The 16,688-nt window shown below is 56.1% G+C and overlaps 2 protein-coding genes across 9 annotated transcripts; both read left to right on the top strand.

The window, feature by feature from the left end:
• HOXA9 (homeobox A9) lies at positions 1-7,062 on the top strand. Of its 3 annotated transcripts, XM_082398028.1 has the most exons (3): positions 1-4,348; positions 4,522-4,611; positions 5,685-7,062. In XM_082398028.1, the coding sequence occupies exons 1-3, from the start codon at positions 4,090-4,092 to the stop codon at positions 5,921-5,923; spliced, it is 588 nt and encodes a 195-aa protein (XP_082254154.1). In that variant the 5' UTR covers positions 1-4,089; the 3' UTR covers positions 5,924-7,062. The 3 variants fall into 3 exon arrangements, 2 of the variants coding, with proteins under 2 accessions (XP_082254154.1, XP_082254153.1); XR_014246330.1 differs by having other exon boundaries at positions 1-5,083; positions 5,685-5,804; XM_082398027.1 differs by having other exon boundaries at positions 1-4,611.
• Positions 7,063-9,315: 2,253 nt separating this feature from the next.
• HOXA7 (homeobox A7) lies at positions 9,316-15,840 on the top strand. Of its 6 annotated transcripts, none has more exons than XM_082398039.1 (3): positions 9,316-9,816; positions 12,715-13,302; positions 13,719-14,493. In XM_082398039.1, exons 2-3 carry the CDS (start codon positions 12,924-12,926, stop codon positions 13,916-13,918), a joined length of 579 nt encoding a protein of 192 aa, XP_082254165.1. In that variant the 5' UTR covers positions 9,316-9,816; positions 12,715-12,923; the 3' UTR covers positions 13,919-14,493. The 6 variants fall into 6 exon arrangements, with proteins under 6 accessions (XP_082254165.1, XP_082254164.1, XP_082254160.1 ...); XM_082398038.1 differs by having other exon boundaries at positions 13,695-14,493; XM_082398034.1 differs by having other exon boundaries at positions 9,419-9,816; positions 14,313-15,840.
• The last annotated feature ends 848 nt before the right edge of the window (positions 15,841-16,688 follow it).

The raw sequence follows: 16,688 nt of genomic DNA, 5'->3' as shown, positions 1-16,688 counted from the left end.
GTGCACGCGGGGCCGGGCCGGGCGGGGCATCCGGGCCCTGGTCGTGCCAGGCCTGCGGTGGCAACCGCGGCTTATCCCGCGCAGGAGCCTCGACGCTGCCTCCTTCTCAGCGCTCTGCCAGGCTGCTGGCTTCACCCCCCCGCCCCCACCTGGCCCGGAGCAGGTACGGTCAGGTTAGCTGCTCCTTCGAGGACGCCAGGGGCGTGGTAGGAATTCTGGGCCTCGGGCCATTCAAGGTCAGGGGCGCACGCTTCCATCCTGGGCCTCCCCCGCTCCAGGCCTGCGCCTGGCTAGGGACTCTGCCATTCTCCTGCAAGGCTGGGACACCTCCAGCCCCAATCCAGGGTACGGGATCAGGAAAGATCCCTTTGCCAGTGGAGACTCAGTCTAAATTATGAGGGACAGGGCTGACAGGAGCTGGGATCCTGGCTTTGTCACTTACCCTTCCCTCTGTAAACCGCCCTCTACTCCCAAGAGCTGCCTTTGACTATTCCTTCTTTCCTTCCCTCCTTCCTTCCTCTTTTTTCTCTTTCTTCTTTACCCCTTCCGTTTTTTCTTTCCTTTTCTTTGTTTTTCTTTCACCTTCAGTCTATGTCCAGTTTTCTATCTCCACCTCCTCTCCTCCCCAACATTCCTTTGGAAGGGAACGGGGAGAGATCCAGGGCTTGCTTGGGGAGAGCGGTGGAGTGAGGGTGTCTTATTTTTCTATGCGCGTTCAAGTAGAGGTCGGAATCTGCAGAGGAAGGGCTCGAGGGTCGCGGCTGTCGAGGGCTGTGGATCTGGGCCTGGTGTGCCACGGCGCAGACAAGGTCTCGGTTACGATCACGACCGGATGGCGGCGGCCTGGCGTTTCTACTCCACGGCAGCCTAGGAGATCTGATTAGGGGCATTCACGGCGTTTCTGTGTGCCCACTCCGAGGGCAAGGAGGCCTGTTGCCAACTTCACTGGGGAGCTGAGGCTGAGACCTGGGCTGAGGCCTAGCCAGGCTCGGTGGAGCATCACGCAGGGAACTCTGCCGGGAAGCTTCCTCGGCTCTCCCGGCCTGCGAGTCCAGGCTCCGGCTTTAACCGAGATAAGGGAGCCCCGCTAGGGCAAAGATTGGCTGCTTGCTTGCCAGTAACTTCTGTCAGGTTCAGAGTATGTTAGATATGGCATCCTTGTGGGGACAGATGCTAGAGAAGGGAACCCTTCCAGTGCCAGTCTGTTTCAAATAATAGGGGAAAGGAATCCTAAATTCCAGAACCGTTGGAATACAAACTTGAGTCCGTGTTCCAAGTTGTAGGCCACGGTTTGAAGCCAGAGGGACCATTCTCGCTACAGGGAACTGAAAACAACTTCTACCCCTCCATATCCCCCAACACACGTGCGGGCCTTCAGGCTAAAGCCCACGGAGCAGCGCTTCGCTTCCCAGCTCCAGCAGCCCAGGAACTATTTTCACTGCTCAGCCTGCCCTCCTGTTTTCTGAAAGGCCAGCATAGGGCATTCGCCTCAATTCCTCCCTGCCATTTGCAGGACCTGAGTATTGGATTTGTTTTGGAGGCCAAGGTTTTTGAACTCTCAGGCTTAGAAGAGGCAGTTTGTAATCACACACATTTAATGTTTCTGTATGCACACACAATCCTTTTCACTTCCAAAATAAAAGCAGACACAAAAGCCTGAATATTCTCTCCCCAAACCTGTGGGCTAAATAGGGATAACATTTAGTTTTGTGATTTCCCTCCTTTCTAGGCATCAGTAAAGACTGATTAATTCTCGACGCCTGCTAATTATTTAGTAAGCGTCCTATTTGGGGGCGCTAAGGCTATTTAAAGAAACCCAGCCTTTTAATTTAAAAAAATACTAATAATCACTGGTGTCTTCCCTGGCTACAAAAAAAAAAAAAAAGGAAACGGCAAGCAGGGGTATCCAGCCCGTTGGCAGACAATTATAATTAGGAGTGAAGGTTTCCTCCAGGGTTAATTTTTCTTAATGAAAATCTAAGAGGTCGATATTTGGGACACCCGGGGCTGCGGTGAGGGTGCGGATAAGGCGGAGGAATTTACAGGGAAAGGAAAATATTAGGGAGGAGGGGGCCGAGGCGGCCAGGACCGGCCACGTGGGAGTTCATTGTGTCGGCCACTTCCCTCTTCCGGCGCGGGCCGAGGAAGGGGCACCCGGTTGGTCTCTGCTCGGCTTGGCAGCCTCATTCTCGGGGAGAGCCTGGCATTTGAGGGTCCCCGCCTGGGATAGGGGTGTATCAGGGCTTGGGGGATTACTGGAACAGTTGGGGAGGATGAAGGCAAAAAAGAAGATGGAAGCGACCGATGCCGCCCGCCCGCCCTCGCCTCCAGGGAAGTGGGCTAATGAGAAACACACTCTTGCAAGCACAGTGTTCACACGTGAATTTAATTACCCCGTTTTTAGGAGTCGCCTCTTTCTGTTCGGGTTTGGAGTAGCTTTTTGTTTTTGTTTTTCAATTAACCTCCAGGCCGAGGCCTTTTAATTTACCTCTGAAAGACTCTAAGGGGTGAGAAATACCTTCCTCAATTTGGCCAAACTAAGGAATGGGATTAAAAGTCAATGCCCTGTGCCCCTCCCCGTTTTAATTTCTAGCCCTGGACTTGAGCGGCGGCCCCTCGCTTTGGGCCTTGTAACTCTGCCGAGCCTCGGGTCGGGTGGGTAACCGAGGCGGGCCCGGGATAGGAGCCAGGAAGGAGCCCTGAAGGACTCATACGGGGGCCCGGAGGCCAACCGCTCCGGTGCGGGCCTCCCAGCTACTGGAGCCGCGGGATCTCTTAGGCGGGTCTGCCTTTTCGCCAGCGGACTCGCCTTTCATTGATAACTGCCTCGTGTTTTTTCGCAGCTCAGATTCAGGGAATGCGACGAGGCCTGCAGAGCTCAGCGTTAGGGCCTTCGAGGTTGGAGCACGGGGCTGGGCCGCCTGCTGCGTCCGCCGGGGGTGGGGGATAGTGATTCCGGGCTGACCACGAGCAGGGCGCGCTGGGCTCGCGTGTGCGCGGGGTTGGGGCCGAGCGCGCGTCACAACCTGGTCCGCAAGCCCATCGCCTCAGGGACGGCTGGCCGCTCCTTTTCTGGCCGCTCCTCGATCGGGCCCTCGCTGGAGGCTCAGTGGCGAATTTGGTAGCTGTCCGGGCGCCCTGCGCTCCAGTCGGGCAGATTCCGGGGGCCCACAATAGGTGCCGCCCTCTCGGCGGCCCGTCCCTGCCCAGCGCCCTCCGACAGGGGCGGTGGTGGCTCAGTTTGGGACGGATACTGCGTTGAATTTGACTTTTCTCGACCGGCCCCGGGTAAACTCGCGTCTCCTGGGACCACAAGGATTATTTACAGGGAGCTCACCAACCAAACACAACAGTCTAATTTAACCTTTCCAAGTCCTCGTAAATTTTTACAGCTGGGAGCCACGACGAGTCAAACGGATCTGTTGGTCGTTCCCAACTTCCCACCAGCCTGTGTGGCTTCTGAAACAATAACTCCTTATGAAATATCATAAATATAGATTTAAATACAGTAGAGCGAGAATGCGATTTGGCTGCCTTTTTATGGCTTCAATTATTGTCTAATTTTATGTGAGGGGCTCCGCCGGCCGCACTTGCACGCGGGACCCGCGCCTTGCTGATGGCGTGATTAATTGTGATGTAAAATAGTCCGCTTAAGAAGTGTATGTCTGGTGGTGGCCGTGGGAGGGGAAGGGAGTACAGCGGCAAGGCCAAATTTGATCTTTTAATCTTCGTTGGCCACAATTAAAACAAACCCGATCGTGGAGCGCTGCGATCCCTTTGCATAAAAACATATGGCTTTTGCTATAAAAATTACGACTGCAAAACACTGGGCCATTAATAGCGTGCGGAGTGATTTATGCGTTATTGTTCTGCCGGGCGGGCACGTGACGCGCGCGGCCAATGGGGGCGCGGGCCCCGGCAACTTATTAGGTGACTGTACTTCCCCCTGGTGCCACCAAGTTGTTACATGAAATCTGCAGTTTCATAATTTCCGCGGGTCGGTCCGGGCCGGCCGGGCGCGGGGCACGGCGATGGCCACCACCGGGGCCCTAGGCAACTACTACGTGGACTCATTCCTGCTGGGCGCAGATGCCGCGGATGAGCTGGGCGCGGGCCGCTACGCGCCGGGAGCCCTGGGCCAGCCCCCCCGGCAGGCCGCGGCGCTGGCGGAGCACCCCGATTTCAGCCCGTGCAGCTTCCAGTCCAAGGCAGCGGTGTTTGGCGCCTCGTGGAACCCGGTGCACGCGGCGGGCGCCAATGCGGTGCCCGCGGCAGTGTATCACCACCATCACCACCACCCCTACGTGCACCCCCAGGCGCCCGTGGCGGCGGCGGCGCCGGACGGCAGGTACATGCGCTCCTGGCTGGAGCCCACGCCCGGCGCGCTCTCCTTCGCGGGCTTGCCCTCCAGCCGGCCTTATGGCATTAAACCTGAACCGCTGTCGGCCAGAAGGGGTGACTGTCCCACGCTTGACACTCACACTTTGTCCCTGACTGACTATGCTTGTGGTTCTCCTCCAGTTGATAGAGAAAAACAGCCCAGCGAAGGCGCCTTCTCCGAAAACAATCCTGAGAATGAGAGCGGCGGAGACAAGCCCCCCATCGATCCCAGTAAGTGTCTCCTCCCTCCAGACCAGCCACCGCCTCCACGCCGGCCACCCGGATCTGCCGGCCCGCCAGCTTTCTCCGGAACCAGCCTTCGCCCGCGCTGGGAGCCTCCTGAGCAAAGGCCGGGAGCCAGAAGTTGCTGTTTGGGAGGCCTCGGATGGGGCCCCAAGTCCTGAAACCAGTGACAAGCGGGCGCGCCGGGCTCCGGGGAAGGGGAGGCGGCTGCTGCCGAGAGAGGGGGCGGGGCAGGCGCTGCGGTACGAGCCAAGACCCACCGCCCCTTTCCTTGGCTGCCCGGGACCAAGACAGAGATACTTTGGGAGATTCTTCGAAAGCAGCGCGGCAGAGAAAGTCTTTTGTGCGGCTAGATTGTCCGGGAGCGGCGGCAGCAACTGCAGCCAGCCGGGGCAGCCTGACCCGGGACGCTGGGGAAGACTGCTGATTCCCTCCACTTCTTGCTCCAGCCAATGGCGGTGTAAATCCTGCCCAAGATGTGGCTGCAGGCCACCGGGACACGAGGGTCCCCATGCTAGATTATTCAAATAAACCCGAGAAGTGATCAACGGTCTTGGGGTGCCTAGGGGCACCGTGCCGGCCTGCCCCGCTCCCACGGCCTTCCAGGGAGGTCAAAATAAGGAGTGGGGAGAGTAGTAGAAGGAAAGGTGGGAAGGGAAGATAGTGAGAGGGAGAATAGAATATTAATCTTGCTAAGGAATACAGGGCAGAGTGGTTTCCCCCTGTGTGGCAAGAAAGAGATCTGTTTTCAAATTTCACTTCTTACACAATGTGCGGAGAGCGGGAGGAAGGAGAGGAGGGGACCGGAGGACAGAGGAAGAGAAAGGAGGGCCTCAGAGGGGAGGAGGGAGCCGAGGTTTTACGGCGTGCAATTGTAAGTGACCGTCCCTGCGTCTGTGCCAGGGTTCCATTGTGTTGGAGGCTCGCCTGCCTTCCCTAACCAATTCAGCAGCGTCCTGAACTTTGGCTGAAGACCCCAGGAGTTTTCCTAGCCCCCAGCGGAGAGGGATGGGTGTGCTGCTTCTCCTCCTAAATCCCTCCTCTCTCTCGCTCCCACGCAGGTAACCCGGCTGCCAACTGGCTCCACGCTCGCTCCACGCGGAAGAAGCGCTGCCCCTATACAAAACACCAAACGCTGGAACTGGAGAAAGAATTTCTGTTCAATATGTACCTCACCAGGGACCGCAGGTACGAGGTGGCACGACTGCTCAACCTCACCGAGAGGCAGGTCAAGATCTGGTTCCAGAACCGCAGGATGAAAATGAAGAAAATCAACAAGGACCGAGCAAAAGACGAGTGATGTGACTCAAGTTAATTTGAAAAGAGAGCGAGCTAGAGAGAGAGAACTGCCCGTCCCCTTCTCCTAACCCCCACCCCACCCCGGCCTCCACCACCCCGCAGAAAGCGGCTCTAAACTCCAGGCCTCATCTCCCCCTGGCAAACCCTGCTCAGGCTGGTTCCTTGGCCTGCCGCTTTGATGGAGGAGGTATTGTAAGCTTTCCATTTTCTATAAGACAGAAAAAGGGGGGGGGGCATTAGCGCTGATGGCTGTATGTGCTAGCTTGTATATATTTTTAAAAAATCTACCTGTTCCTGACTTAAATAAACAAACAAACAAAAAAAAACTACCTTTTTATAATGCACAAGTGTTGACGGCGGGCTGTATAGTGTTTAGTCTGTGTAGTTAATTTAATTTGCTTTTTGTGCGGCAGAGCGATCTGCCCAGATACTTGAACACTGTGTTTTATTGTGGTAATTATGTTTTGTGACTCAAACTTCTGTGATGGGTGATGCACCCGTTGTGATTGTGAAAGCTAGAATTCGATTTGAACTCAGGTTGTTTATGAGGGGAGAAAGCATTGCATAGGGGTATAGCTCTGTAGTGGAATATGTCTTCTGTATAACTAGGCTGTTAACCTTTGATTGTAAACTAGCTGTAAGGATTTCCCAGTGAAATAAAATTTTAAAAAAAGAAAAGAAAGGGTTCTCCTGGACGCATAGATTCATGGTTTTCTCCATTTTTGAAATGCGGACATTTTAGTCTCTACATGCTCTATAGACCTGTCTTGTCCATTGTGTATATATAATCCACATATTAAAGAAAAAGTAATCAAACAAGTTTGAATATTGTTTTTGCACCAAACAGTAAGGAAACTTGGAGCTATACGTATGTGCAGAAGGTTACTACCTATGGTTTACGTTTAATTTTAATTGGGGGAAAATGAATGCTTATTGTAATGGAGTTAATTTTATTGATAATAAATTATACACTATGAAACCGCCATTGGGCTACCGTAGATTTGTATCCTTGATGAATCTGGGGTTTCCATCAGGCTGAACGTACACTGTATATTTTGCAATAGTTACCTCAAGGCCTACTGACCAAATTGTGTTGAAATATTTAACTTTTTGCCAAATAAAATATTGATTCTTTTCTAATTTTTGCGGGTCAGCTCTTTGCACCTTCTTCTCCGGGACAGGGGAGCCTGGGTAGAGTCTGGGGTGGGGGCGGGCTGAAATGGAGGACAGAACCTCAGTTTAGTCTCTAGCGGGCCTTCGGGAGCCAAAACCTGCAGCAGCCAGGCTCGGACGGGCCTCAGCTCTGCCTACCAGGCCGGCTGTCTGGCGATGCAGGCAGCGGAGGAACGCTGGACAACAAGGGTCGGCGAAGCCCTGCTCCCGGCTTTGTGTCCATTTGCGGGACGGCGGGGAGGCCTCAGAGAAGTCGGGCTGGGGTGTCGCGTACGGTGGCCAGTGGCTGGGAACGGCCACTCTTTCATCTTGGAGCCCCAAGAGTTTCCCAAACCGGATCCATGGCGACTCCGGGGAGGCCTTCTTCCCTGGCGGGGGGACGGGGGTGGGAGCTGGGGTCGGGGCTGCGGCAGGACCGAGAGCTGAGGACCTGCCTCCTAAAGAATCTGCCAGAAGGGAAACTGGAGCCCGGCCGCCCCAACGTGGCCGCGGGCACGGACAGTCAGGGGCTCTCAGGGGACTGAAGGACTGCGCCCCCGCGCCCTGCCAGGCCTGCCGGGGGGTGGGGGGCTTCTGGGCCCCGCCCCGCGCACCCCTCCCAAGCACAAGTCCTGACAGAGGCAGAGCCCAAGCAACCGACCAGCCCCAAGCGCCATAAAAGAAAATGAGGGCTGTTACCGTTTATGGGGTGTAAAGGGCTGCGGGGGGGGGGCCACAACTTCGGAGGCCTGAGCGCCTTGTAGACGTGGAGGAGGGTTCAGCCTCATCTTCCCCTTTTTCTTTTCTCGCCTTCCCCCCCTCCAATCCCCCGCGATTTCTGCGAAGTTATCTGTGTTTGGGCTCGGAAAAGGGGAGCCTGGGCGCCGGGGGATGGGGCGTCCCCTCTCTCCCACCCCCACCCTGCCGCCAGGTTGGGACGCCCTCTGTTGTTGCAGACAGAAGGAACTTCAAAGAATGGGCAGTAAGGGTGTGCCATAAAGGCCGGGTCTGCGAACTGTCTGGAATTCGGCCCTTAATGAGTTTACAACTGTCCAGCCCCAATTAAGATTTTCCACCAAAGCCCTTTCATTTGTTTGCTCTGTCTGCCGCCGATAAAGCGGCTGCGGAAACAGCTCGCTTTTATGGGCACTGCCCTCTCGGCAGCGTAGATTCCGGGCTCCGTGCAGACCCCCCGGGGATAGGCCCTTGCCCAGCTTTGGGAGTGGGACGCCCGACCCGCGGCGGCTGCTGACGAAGTTCAGGCCGGGCTGCTGGGCTGCAGTGCCAAGGTGGGGCCAGCAGATGGCAGTATGGCTCCACGCAAAAGGCGCCCGCGCCGCCATCTCCCGCCGCCTTGACTCTGGGAAGTTCCTAAGATGTCGACTTGATGCAAGCTTTCCTGGAATGGGAGACCCAGATTTGAGCGAACGGTGGTCATATATTTTCGGTGCTGCTCACGCCTGGACAGAAGCCTCGCTGCGAAACAAAAAGGCAAGCGGCGGGGGCTCGCCTGACCTGCACCGCTCCCGCCCCCTTCTCCCCCATCCCGGGGGCCTAGCGCTGCGGGGCTGCAGCTGTCCGGCGGCTATGGAGCAGTAGCTCCAGGCGCGGGGACCGATTTAGGGTCACCGTTCCCAGCCCAGGACAGGCCTCGGGGCATCACGACGACGCTCGGAGAACGCGACTGACCGGCGGACAGACACAAGGACTAAGGCCTACAGCCCGTGGACCTGGTGACCCCCCAGAGGGTGTGCAGAGGGCATACACGGTGGCCAAGGGTCCTGCGGCTGCCCGAGAGAGAGCCCCGAAGTCTACGCCCCGGTGCAGGGTCGGGAGAGCCAGCACCCGCAGGCGAGCCAGGATCCCCGGACTAGGCCGCCTTAAAAACGTGACAATAAAATTAGGCGGCTGAAAATTGGGCGTAAAGGCATTCTTGGTAATTGTCTGGTGTGGGTATGGCAGGATGGGGAATCCCGGGGGACAGACCAGGAACTGCTTTAGTTATTCTAAAATAAATGTGATATTTAAAATAGTTATATTAACATCCCAGCTCCAGGATAGGAGCTCACGTGGTGAAAGCCTCCCTTGCTTTCTCTCGCCGCCGAATTTCCTGAGTAGTGGAGGCACTGAGGTTACTCTGGCGTCCCCTGCTCAGGAGGCGAGGAGGAGGAGGGAGGGAACCCCAGTCCAGGCCCAGCCTATTCTCGACCCTGGGCGGGGGAACAAGCCTCAGAGCCTTCCAGGAGGCGGTACGGAGCGCGGGTGCGAGGATCAGCCCCGGGTGCAGAATGGTTTCAGAGGGAAAACGCAAAAGCAAACAGAGAACACTTCGAAGCACTCCCGAGCCCTGTGAACACACCACGCGGTGCATTTATTTGGGTTGTAATAATCTCCGCCAAGCCCACAAAATGTTTACAACCTGCATCTCCGCGCTGTACACGCTGTAAAACCGGCGACTGGGCTTTTGGCTGCCATCTCTCCTATCTCTCTCTCTCTCTCTCCACCCTTTTCTGTTTATATACACACGTCGGTATTACAGACACACGCCTTCATTATATTTCCTTTATAATACATAAAATTTCACAACCTCTGATGAAAGGGGTTTTTATAACTTCCCCAAGAGCCGCCCGTGGCCGTGTATCCAAGCCTCAGATACAAAGCTCGATTTATGTAACTACAAATAAATGGCGGAGGAGCAGATCGGTGGCGACCGCTTCTCACCACCGATCACGGAGGCTCCAGGTAGGTGCAGGCCGGTTGGGAACTCGGCTTCGTGGACTGCCAGGCGGGGCCTCTCTTGCCCTTGGCCTGCCGGTGGCTGGGAGGAGGCTCTCCCCGCTCGGCTGCCAGGGAACCGATTCCCTCTGAGCCGCGCAGACAGGACCCCGAGCCAGGCGGAGCTCCTTTGCACTTGTCAGGGATGAATCCGCCCCCGCGCCGCGACGGAGGACTGCGCACTAGGTGGAGAAGAGACGCGCAGCCCGCGAGACGGGTGCGGGTGGAGAAGTTTGCAGAAGTAAATCGCCAGCCGTCCGACTCTCGGCAGGCTCCATTCGCTGACCCAGAGCTGGGTTTACCTTCTTAGCTGGATTTAAATATTGAGGACTGTTTCGTAACGAGAAGCAGGGGAAACACACTCTGCTTGGTAGGTAGGACTCCAGCTCCAGGAGAGCGCTGAGAGAATGTCTTTAAATAAAGACAGCTCGGCTGCTTAGAAACTCGCCTTCACGTGCCTGCCCCAGATCGAGCGTCAACGAGTATTTCTGTGAATATTATCACATATAACCCAGTGCAGGTGTCTCTGTTCAGCCAAATAAATAGAAAACCAGAAGCTCCAGAACACGCGATTCAAGAGGCCATATTGAAAGCCTGGTTTTGTCTGGCCTTTTCGTTTTAAAATCCCGCTGCAGAAGGCAAGAGGGGAGAGAGAAGCTCAGAAACGAAAGGGAGGTTTCAGCACCCGCGGGACTCGGCCCAGTTGGCTGACTTGGGCCCAGAAAGGCCAAGGCCTTGCCGGCAGTATATGGATCCTCTTTGGCCCAGGAGGAGCTTCAGCGCGTCCTGCCAGGACGGCTTGGACCTGCGCCGGACAAAACCCGGGCAGGGGTGAGCCTATGGTACAGACTCCCAGCCCTCTTGGCTGGGAACGCGTTCTTTCTTGCTCTCCCAGAAATCGCTCCCCCTCAGTCTGTCGGGTCGCCCCACGAGGGCAGGTTCTACTTTAAACGCCATCGCTGTCGGCTGCTCCAGCCACCGGACTCTAGACAGACGGCGGCGGCGGGGCCCGTTCTTTCTCTTTGCATCTTGCTCTGTGTCACCCGAGGAACAATTTATTGGTCTAAAGCTGTCTAATTCCGCCTCTTTGATCTCCTAGCCTTCTTCTTGTTTGTTTGGTCTTCCTTTAACTTTCTTAGGCTTTTATTTCCTGCCAGAAAGTAATGCTATTTGGAATATTTGGTATTTTCTTCTCTTCCAGTCTTACCCCACCATTCCCCAGCGGAGACACACCATCATCCTGGTCCTCCATAAAGGGCATCCCTGGATATTGCCGCACTATGGCCCCTGTGCCCCCAGGGGAAATCACCAGGCACCCACCTGCCCAGACAGCCCCCGCCTCCCCACTCACGCCTCAGGCAGTCCACTAGGCCAGAGCTGGGGCTCCGTTGCATCCAAGCATGAACCCTTCTGCCACCTTTTGTGCTTCTGGGACCCCCTGAGAGCGTGCGGTGAACGGGGGCGGCCTGGACCCTCTGAAAGTGATGGGAAGTGTTTTGTATACAAGGAATCAAACTCTATAATTCAGAGAATTTCCGGGGCAATTCCATTGTGAGGTCGGGTTTATGGTGTGCAATAGAGCTGAGCAGTAAAATGCGTACTGACCTGGCTGCTGGGCTTCCATCGAAGCCTGGGCAGTTTATGAGGCGTTTAGGGGAAGGGTTCGCCCCACCACCCTCTAGGGAGTGGTGGGCAGCAGGGCATTCTGCTGCTCCAACCCTGCGCAGAGGTTGGAGGCTTGGGAAGGTAAGCTCCAAGAGTTGGGGCCCTGGGTGGGAGTGAGTGAGACTACTTTGAGCTTCAGTCTTGGAAAGGTAAAGCCAGTCCTTGGAAAGGTGAAGCCGCCAGAGCTGGGTGGCCTTTTGGGAAAGGTCCCCCTATTTGTTTTTGGGGTCTCCAAAAGAAATGGAGATCTATAGTGGGCTGCAGTCCCCAGGCACCCGGGCCCGCTCTCTTCTCCAAATTGGCTCTAAAGCATGTATTGCTCGCAGGCATCCAGGCCCATGAGGAGCTAGCTGAGGCCCAGGGGTGGCCCCAGTGAAAGCTACCAGAAACCTTACAGCACCACTGGCACCTGGAAAGTGTTGGCCTGAGGTTCCAACAAGCTGGGGGAAAGAGACTTGGTTTCCCTTGAGCAAGGGGGAACCAAAGGTTGCAGGGAGGACAAAAGAGTGTCCGGCCGTTTCTTAGGCTGCCAGAGGCCAGCCAGGTGCCCAGGAGAGAACGCACAGAGCCTGCCAGGCCAGAGGTGTCCAGGAGGAGGGGGGGGGGTGGGAAACCTCATGTTAATAAATCTGCTGGCAAATGAGGCTCATTAATAGATAAATATTTCACTGTTTCCTTTAGGGCAGATAGTGCGCTGCTGATTAAGGAAAGGAAGCTGAAAGACCTTGACTTTATTCCAACCACATGGTTCCAGTTTGTGGTGGCTTTCTCGCTGTAGCTGAAAGCGACGCTGCGCCTGCCCCATCTGGATCAGAGTCTAAGTCGGCCTCCGGCCCACTGGACCTGGGAGGGGGGGAGACACAGGCAAAGAGTCGATTTGCCCAGAGTCGAGACTTGCCCACCCGGCCACCGTGGGGCGGGCGGGTACTCGGAGTGCGGAGACCCTCCCTGGGCTGCGTCAATGGGCAGAAAGAGGGGCAGGGAGGACACGCAGGCTTGGTCCAGCGTTCGGTAATAAGCAAGAGGGGACTGCGCCCGGCCGGCTCCGCGCGACCTCTGCAGGCCAGGGGTCCAGGTTGGCGGCGGGTTGAGCGCCCGCGCGGAGCCTCAAGAGTCCTTTTCCAGCAGGACGCGCCAGGCCGGCCAGGCGCGGGCAGATTCGTTGGCCACATATTTGAGCCTCTTCCCCTTCCATTCCAGGCTGCCGCGGGCCCCGCGAAGCGAGACCACCTGTGAGGGCTGCTGAGATTGGCGGAGGCGATCATGTGGGCGGTCACGTGCTGCGGCGACCTCCGTCCAAAAGAAAATGGGGTTTGGTGTAAATCTGGGGGTGTAATGTTATCATATATCACGCTACCTCGTAAAACCGACACTGAAAGCTGCCGGACAACAAATCACAGGTCAAAATTATGAGTTCTTCGTATTATGTGAACGCGCTTTTTAGCAAATATACTGCGGGGGCTTCTCTATTCCAAAATGCCGAGCCGACTTCTTGCTCCTTTGCGCCCAGCTCGCAGAGAAGCGGCTACGGGGCGGGCGCTGGCGCCTTCCCTTCGACCGTACCGGGCTTGTACAATGTCAACAGCCCCCTCTATCAGAGCCCCTTCGCCTCCGGCTACGGCCTGGGTGCCGACGCCTACGGCAACCTGCCCTGCGCCTCCTACGACCAAAACATCCCGGGACTCTGCAGTGACCTTGCCAAAGGCGCCTGCGACAAGGCAGACGAAGGCGCGCTGCACGGCCCGGCCGAGGCCAATTTCCGCATCTATCCCTGGATGCGGTCTTCAGGTAGGCGCAGCCGCTAGGCGGGCCGGGTGGGCGCGCGGACTGGGAGCTGGGAGCACAGGGCTGGGAGCGCGGGGCTGGGAGCGCGGAGCACGGGGCTCGGAGCGCGGAGCGCGGAGCAAGGCGGCTGCAAGCCGGCGGCCCCGTGACTCTTGGCGGCTCTGCCTTTCTGGTTTTAATTAGAGCCAAGGCGCCATAGCGTGGAGAGCTCATAGCATTGTATGTAAATGAGGCTCATAAAACTTTTTATTGCCCAGTTAATGGATTAGATCCTCGTAAATTTATTTAACTCCATTTGCCTTGGAATTTCAACACTAAGTTTGTTCGCTATTCTCTTCTCTCTCTCTTTCTCCCTCCCTTTCTTCTCTCTCCCTTCCTCCTCCTTTTCCTTTCAGCCAGGCTTTTTTTTTTCTCAAAAGCAGGGAGAGCCAAACCCTTTAGGGTCCCTCACACGCCCCTGTGCCAGGGGCCATTTAAAGGCGGGGATGGGTGTGTGGGAGTGGAGACAGAGAGCCGGAGTGCCCTAGGAAGGTCCGGGGTTGGGGGCGCGGGCTGCTGGGGAGGGAAGGCGCCCCTGGAGTGCTGGCCGCCGGAGAAGGTCTCCCTTTTGCCTAGCTAGGCGGGGAAGCGGCCCGGCTCGCCTTTGAATGGCAAAAGCGCAGCATCTCCCACTTGCCCACACTCTATATTTACAATTTCTCTTTGTCAGGGGGAAGCAGGACATTGTGGAAGCCTAGCCGGCTGGAAAGGGCGGTTGTAAAGTTGGGATTCTGCGCCTTCCCTCCTCACAGAGCTGCCTGCGCGTCTCGCACCGCAGTCGGGGTCTTCAGCTAACACTCCCGCTCCTTCCGCAGCTCAGTTTGGGGGTGCGGGGCGGAGGGGGACTCCCGCCTAGGTCAGGGCCGGGAGGAAGGTGCGCGCTCTGGGATGGCGGCCTGGCTAATGCACTGTCCTGTCTGTGTCCCTGTCGGTTGTCTGTCCGTGTGTCCATGTGTCTGTATGTCTGCTCGCAGGGCCGGACCGAAAGCGGGGCCGCCAGACCTACACACGCTACCAGACGCTGGAGCTGGAGAAGGAGTTCCACTTCAACCGCTACCTGACGCGGCGCCGCCGCATCGAGATCGCCCACGCGCTGTGCCTCACCGAGCGCCAGATCAAGATCTGGTTCCAGAACCGCCGCATGAAGTGGAAAAAGGAGCATAAGGATGAGGCTCCGGCCGCTTCCGCCGCCCCCGAGGGTGCCGTGCCCGCCGCCGCTGCAGCCGCCACCGCCGACAAGGCCGACGACGAGGACGACGATGAGGACGACGAGGAGGAGCAGGAGGAGGAGGAGGAGGAGGAAGAGGAGGAGGAATGAGGGCTGGAGCCAGGGCCCTGGCTGCACCAGACAGTCGGGAAGTGTCTTTAGAGACTGATTTTATTTACAAAAGTGGAAAAAAATAAAAAGAAAATGTTAAAAAAAAAAAACAACCCAGTCCCCAACCTGCACCCAATCTACCCCATTACCCGCTCCAGCTCCCAGGTTATTTGGACTGAGCAGCCACCTAGACTGGGTCCCCTTGGGGATCCCCTCTGCCTTCGAGGACCACTCCTCAACAGACACCCCCAACCCCAGTCCCGCCAGCTTTGCTCTGGCACGGTTAAAATACTACCTAGCACAGGCCTCGGGGAGAGGCACCCCCAAACTACCTATGGGCCCAGCCCCAGAGGGCCTCCACTCCTAGGAAGCCCAGACATGTCCCAACACTGTCAGACACCCAACACCTCCGCCATACCCGCAAGGACCTGACTCTCAGTACTACCTACTCGCCCCAAACTACCTATTTTGTGCGGGCTGGCTCGCCTGCTACCTAGTGCCGAACCCTCCCCCCTCCACGGCCAGGCCTCTGCTGCTTCCGGCTAGCAGCCTTTGGGGTCTCTGAGGCTGTGCTGAGAAGGCACTGGGGTCCGGGGACCAGGGCATTGGCTTCTATTTAAATGGAAAAATAATATATTTATTCCAAAGCATTCTAAGTGCTGCAATCTAGAATCCCTCCTTCTTTGACCTGGGCACCCCATGTTCAGGCCCATCACCCCCTATTTCTGGAAGGGAGCATTCCCAAGCTAGCTGAAGGCCTCTGGGTTCGCAGAGATGCTCCCAGCCTCCCTGCTCCTCCCCTGGCCCTTGTGTCCTGCTGTCCAGCCGTGTTGAATATGTACACCCTGACTTTTCCTACAATGGCAAATATTGTATATTTGAACAAGATTTTTTTTTTGTCATTTATATAGTCTTGGAGCTCATTTGTAAGGCAATCTCCTGACTTGGGAAGGATGTGTTAATGGGGTGACTTTGTAGCATGGTGTGTTGTCTTGACCTAACTCTATAGCGTGTGGGGAGGGCAGCCCTCCCCAGTGCCCTCCATCTCCTGTGTTGTCCTGTGTCCCCCTCATCCCTCTTGGCTCTAGCCTGGGCTTGCAGGAACAGGAGGGTACACTTCCTGTCTTGCCCAGTTAACAGTGTTTTATGTAACAGAAAAATAAAGATGCTCGATGACAAAGAAATGTGGACCGCTTTATCTAGGGGGGAGGGGCCCTGGGGAAGAGAAGGTGAGCATGAGTGGAGAGCAAGCCCTGGCTGTGTCTGTGTGGCCAAAGGGGCTTTGGGACAGCAAAAATGGAGGAAAGAATAGGGTCCATGTGCTGGGTGTCACGTATTGGTGCATACACGTTGAATCCTTTTTCATGTGGACTTTTTATGTGTAGATTCATATAGGTGTGTGTACCTCTTTTTGTATGTGTATTTCTGTGTATTTTTGAGTCCATAATTGTATGTATTTCTTTGTCCATAATTGAGTGCAGGTGTTTTTGTGTGTAAACAATTGCAGGTATTTCGTGTCCATAATTGTGTGCATGCGTTTCTGTGTGTCCATAATAGATTATGTGCATTTCTCTGTGTGGAGATTTTTGTCCGGTTTGCATGTGTGTACAAACATCTTCCAGATCCCTTGAAAACGGAATCTTCGATCGATACATTATATTCTATGAACCTCCCCAAAAACCTCTATAAATTCCATGAGAGAATCCCAAATCCACCCTTTCCTATAAGGCTATAGGGTGGGCTTGGAAAGGGGTATTACCCTGCGATTGATTCCGAATTTTCCACGAGCCCTGAACCCGACCCCGGGATAGGACGCGGGATTCAGGGCCTCTGATGCAGACCCCAACCCCACATTCAGGCAAAGCGAGGGCGCCCCAGGACCCAGCACTGAAGCTGAGGGGTATGGGAAGGGGCAGGGGCCGCAAATCCGGCTGCGAAACTTTGGCGCTGGCGTCTGGATGCGAAGGATGAGGGGATGGGGAAGGGGCGAGGGGTGGTGGGGACAGCGCAGAACAGGGTGAGCTCGGCGGGC

This window comes from Balaenoptera borealis, assembly GCF_965194805.1.
Source record: "Balaenoptera borealis genome assembly, chromosome: 7".
NCBI lineage: Eukaryota > Metazoa > Chordata > Mammalia > Artiodactyla > Balaenopteridae > Balaenoptera > Balaenoptera borealis.
This window is presented reverse-complemented; position numbering and strand designations above follow the sequence as displayed.

Coding starts and splice junctions, on each gene's coding strand:
- HOXA9 (XM_082398027.1), top strand. CDS start 4,032: ATGGCCACCACCGGGGCCCTAGGCAACTACTACGTGGACTCATTCCTG. Junction 4,612..5,684: donor CAAGCCCCCCATCGATCCCA/GTAAGTGTCTCC, acceptor GCTCCCACGCAG/GTAACCCGGCTGCCAACTGG.
- HOXA7 (XM_082398034.1), top strand. CDS start 12,924: ATGAGTTCTTCGTATTATGTGAACGCGCTTTTTAGCAAATATACTGCG. Junction 13,303..14,312: donor TCCCTGGATGCGGTCTTCAG/GTAGGCGCAGCC, acceptor GTCTGCTCGCAG/GGCCGGACCGAAAGCGGGGC.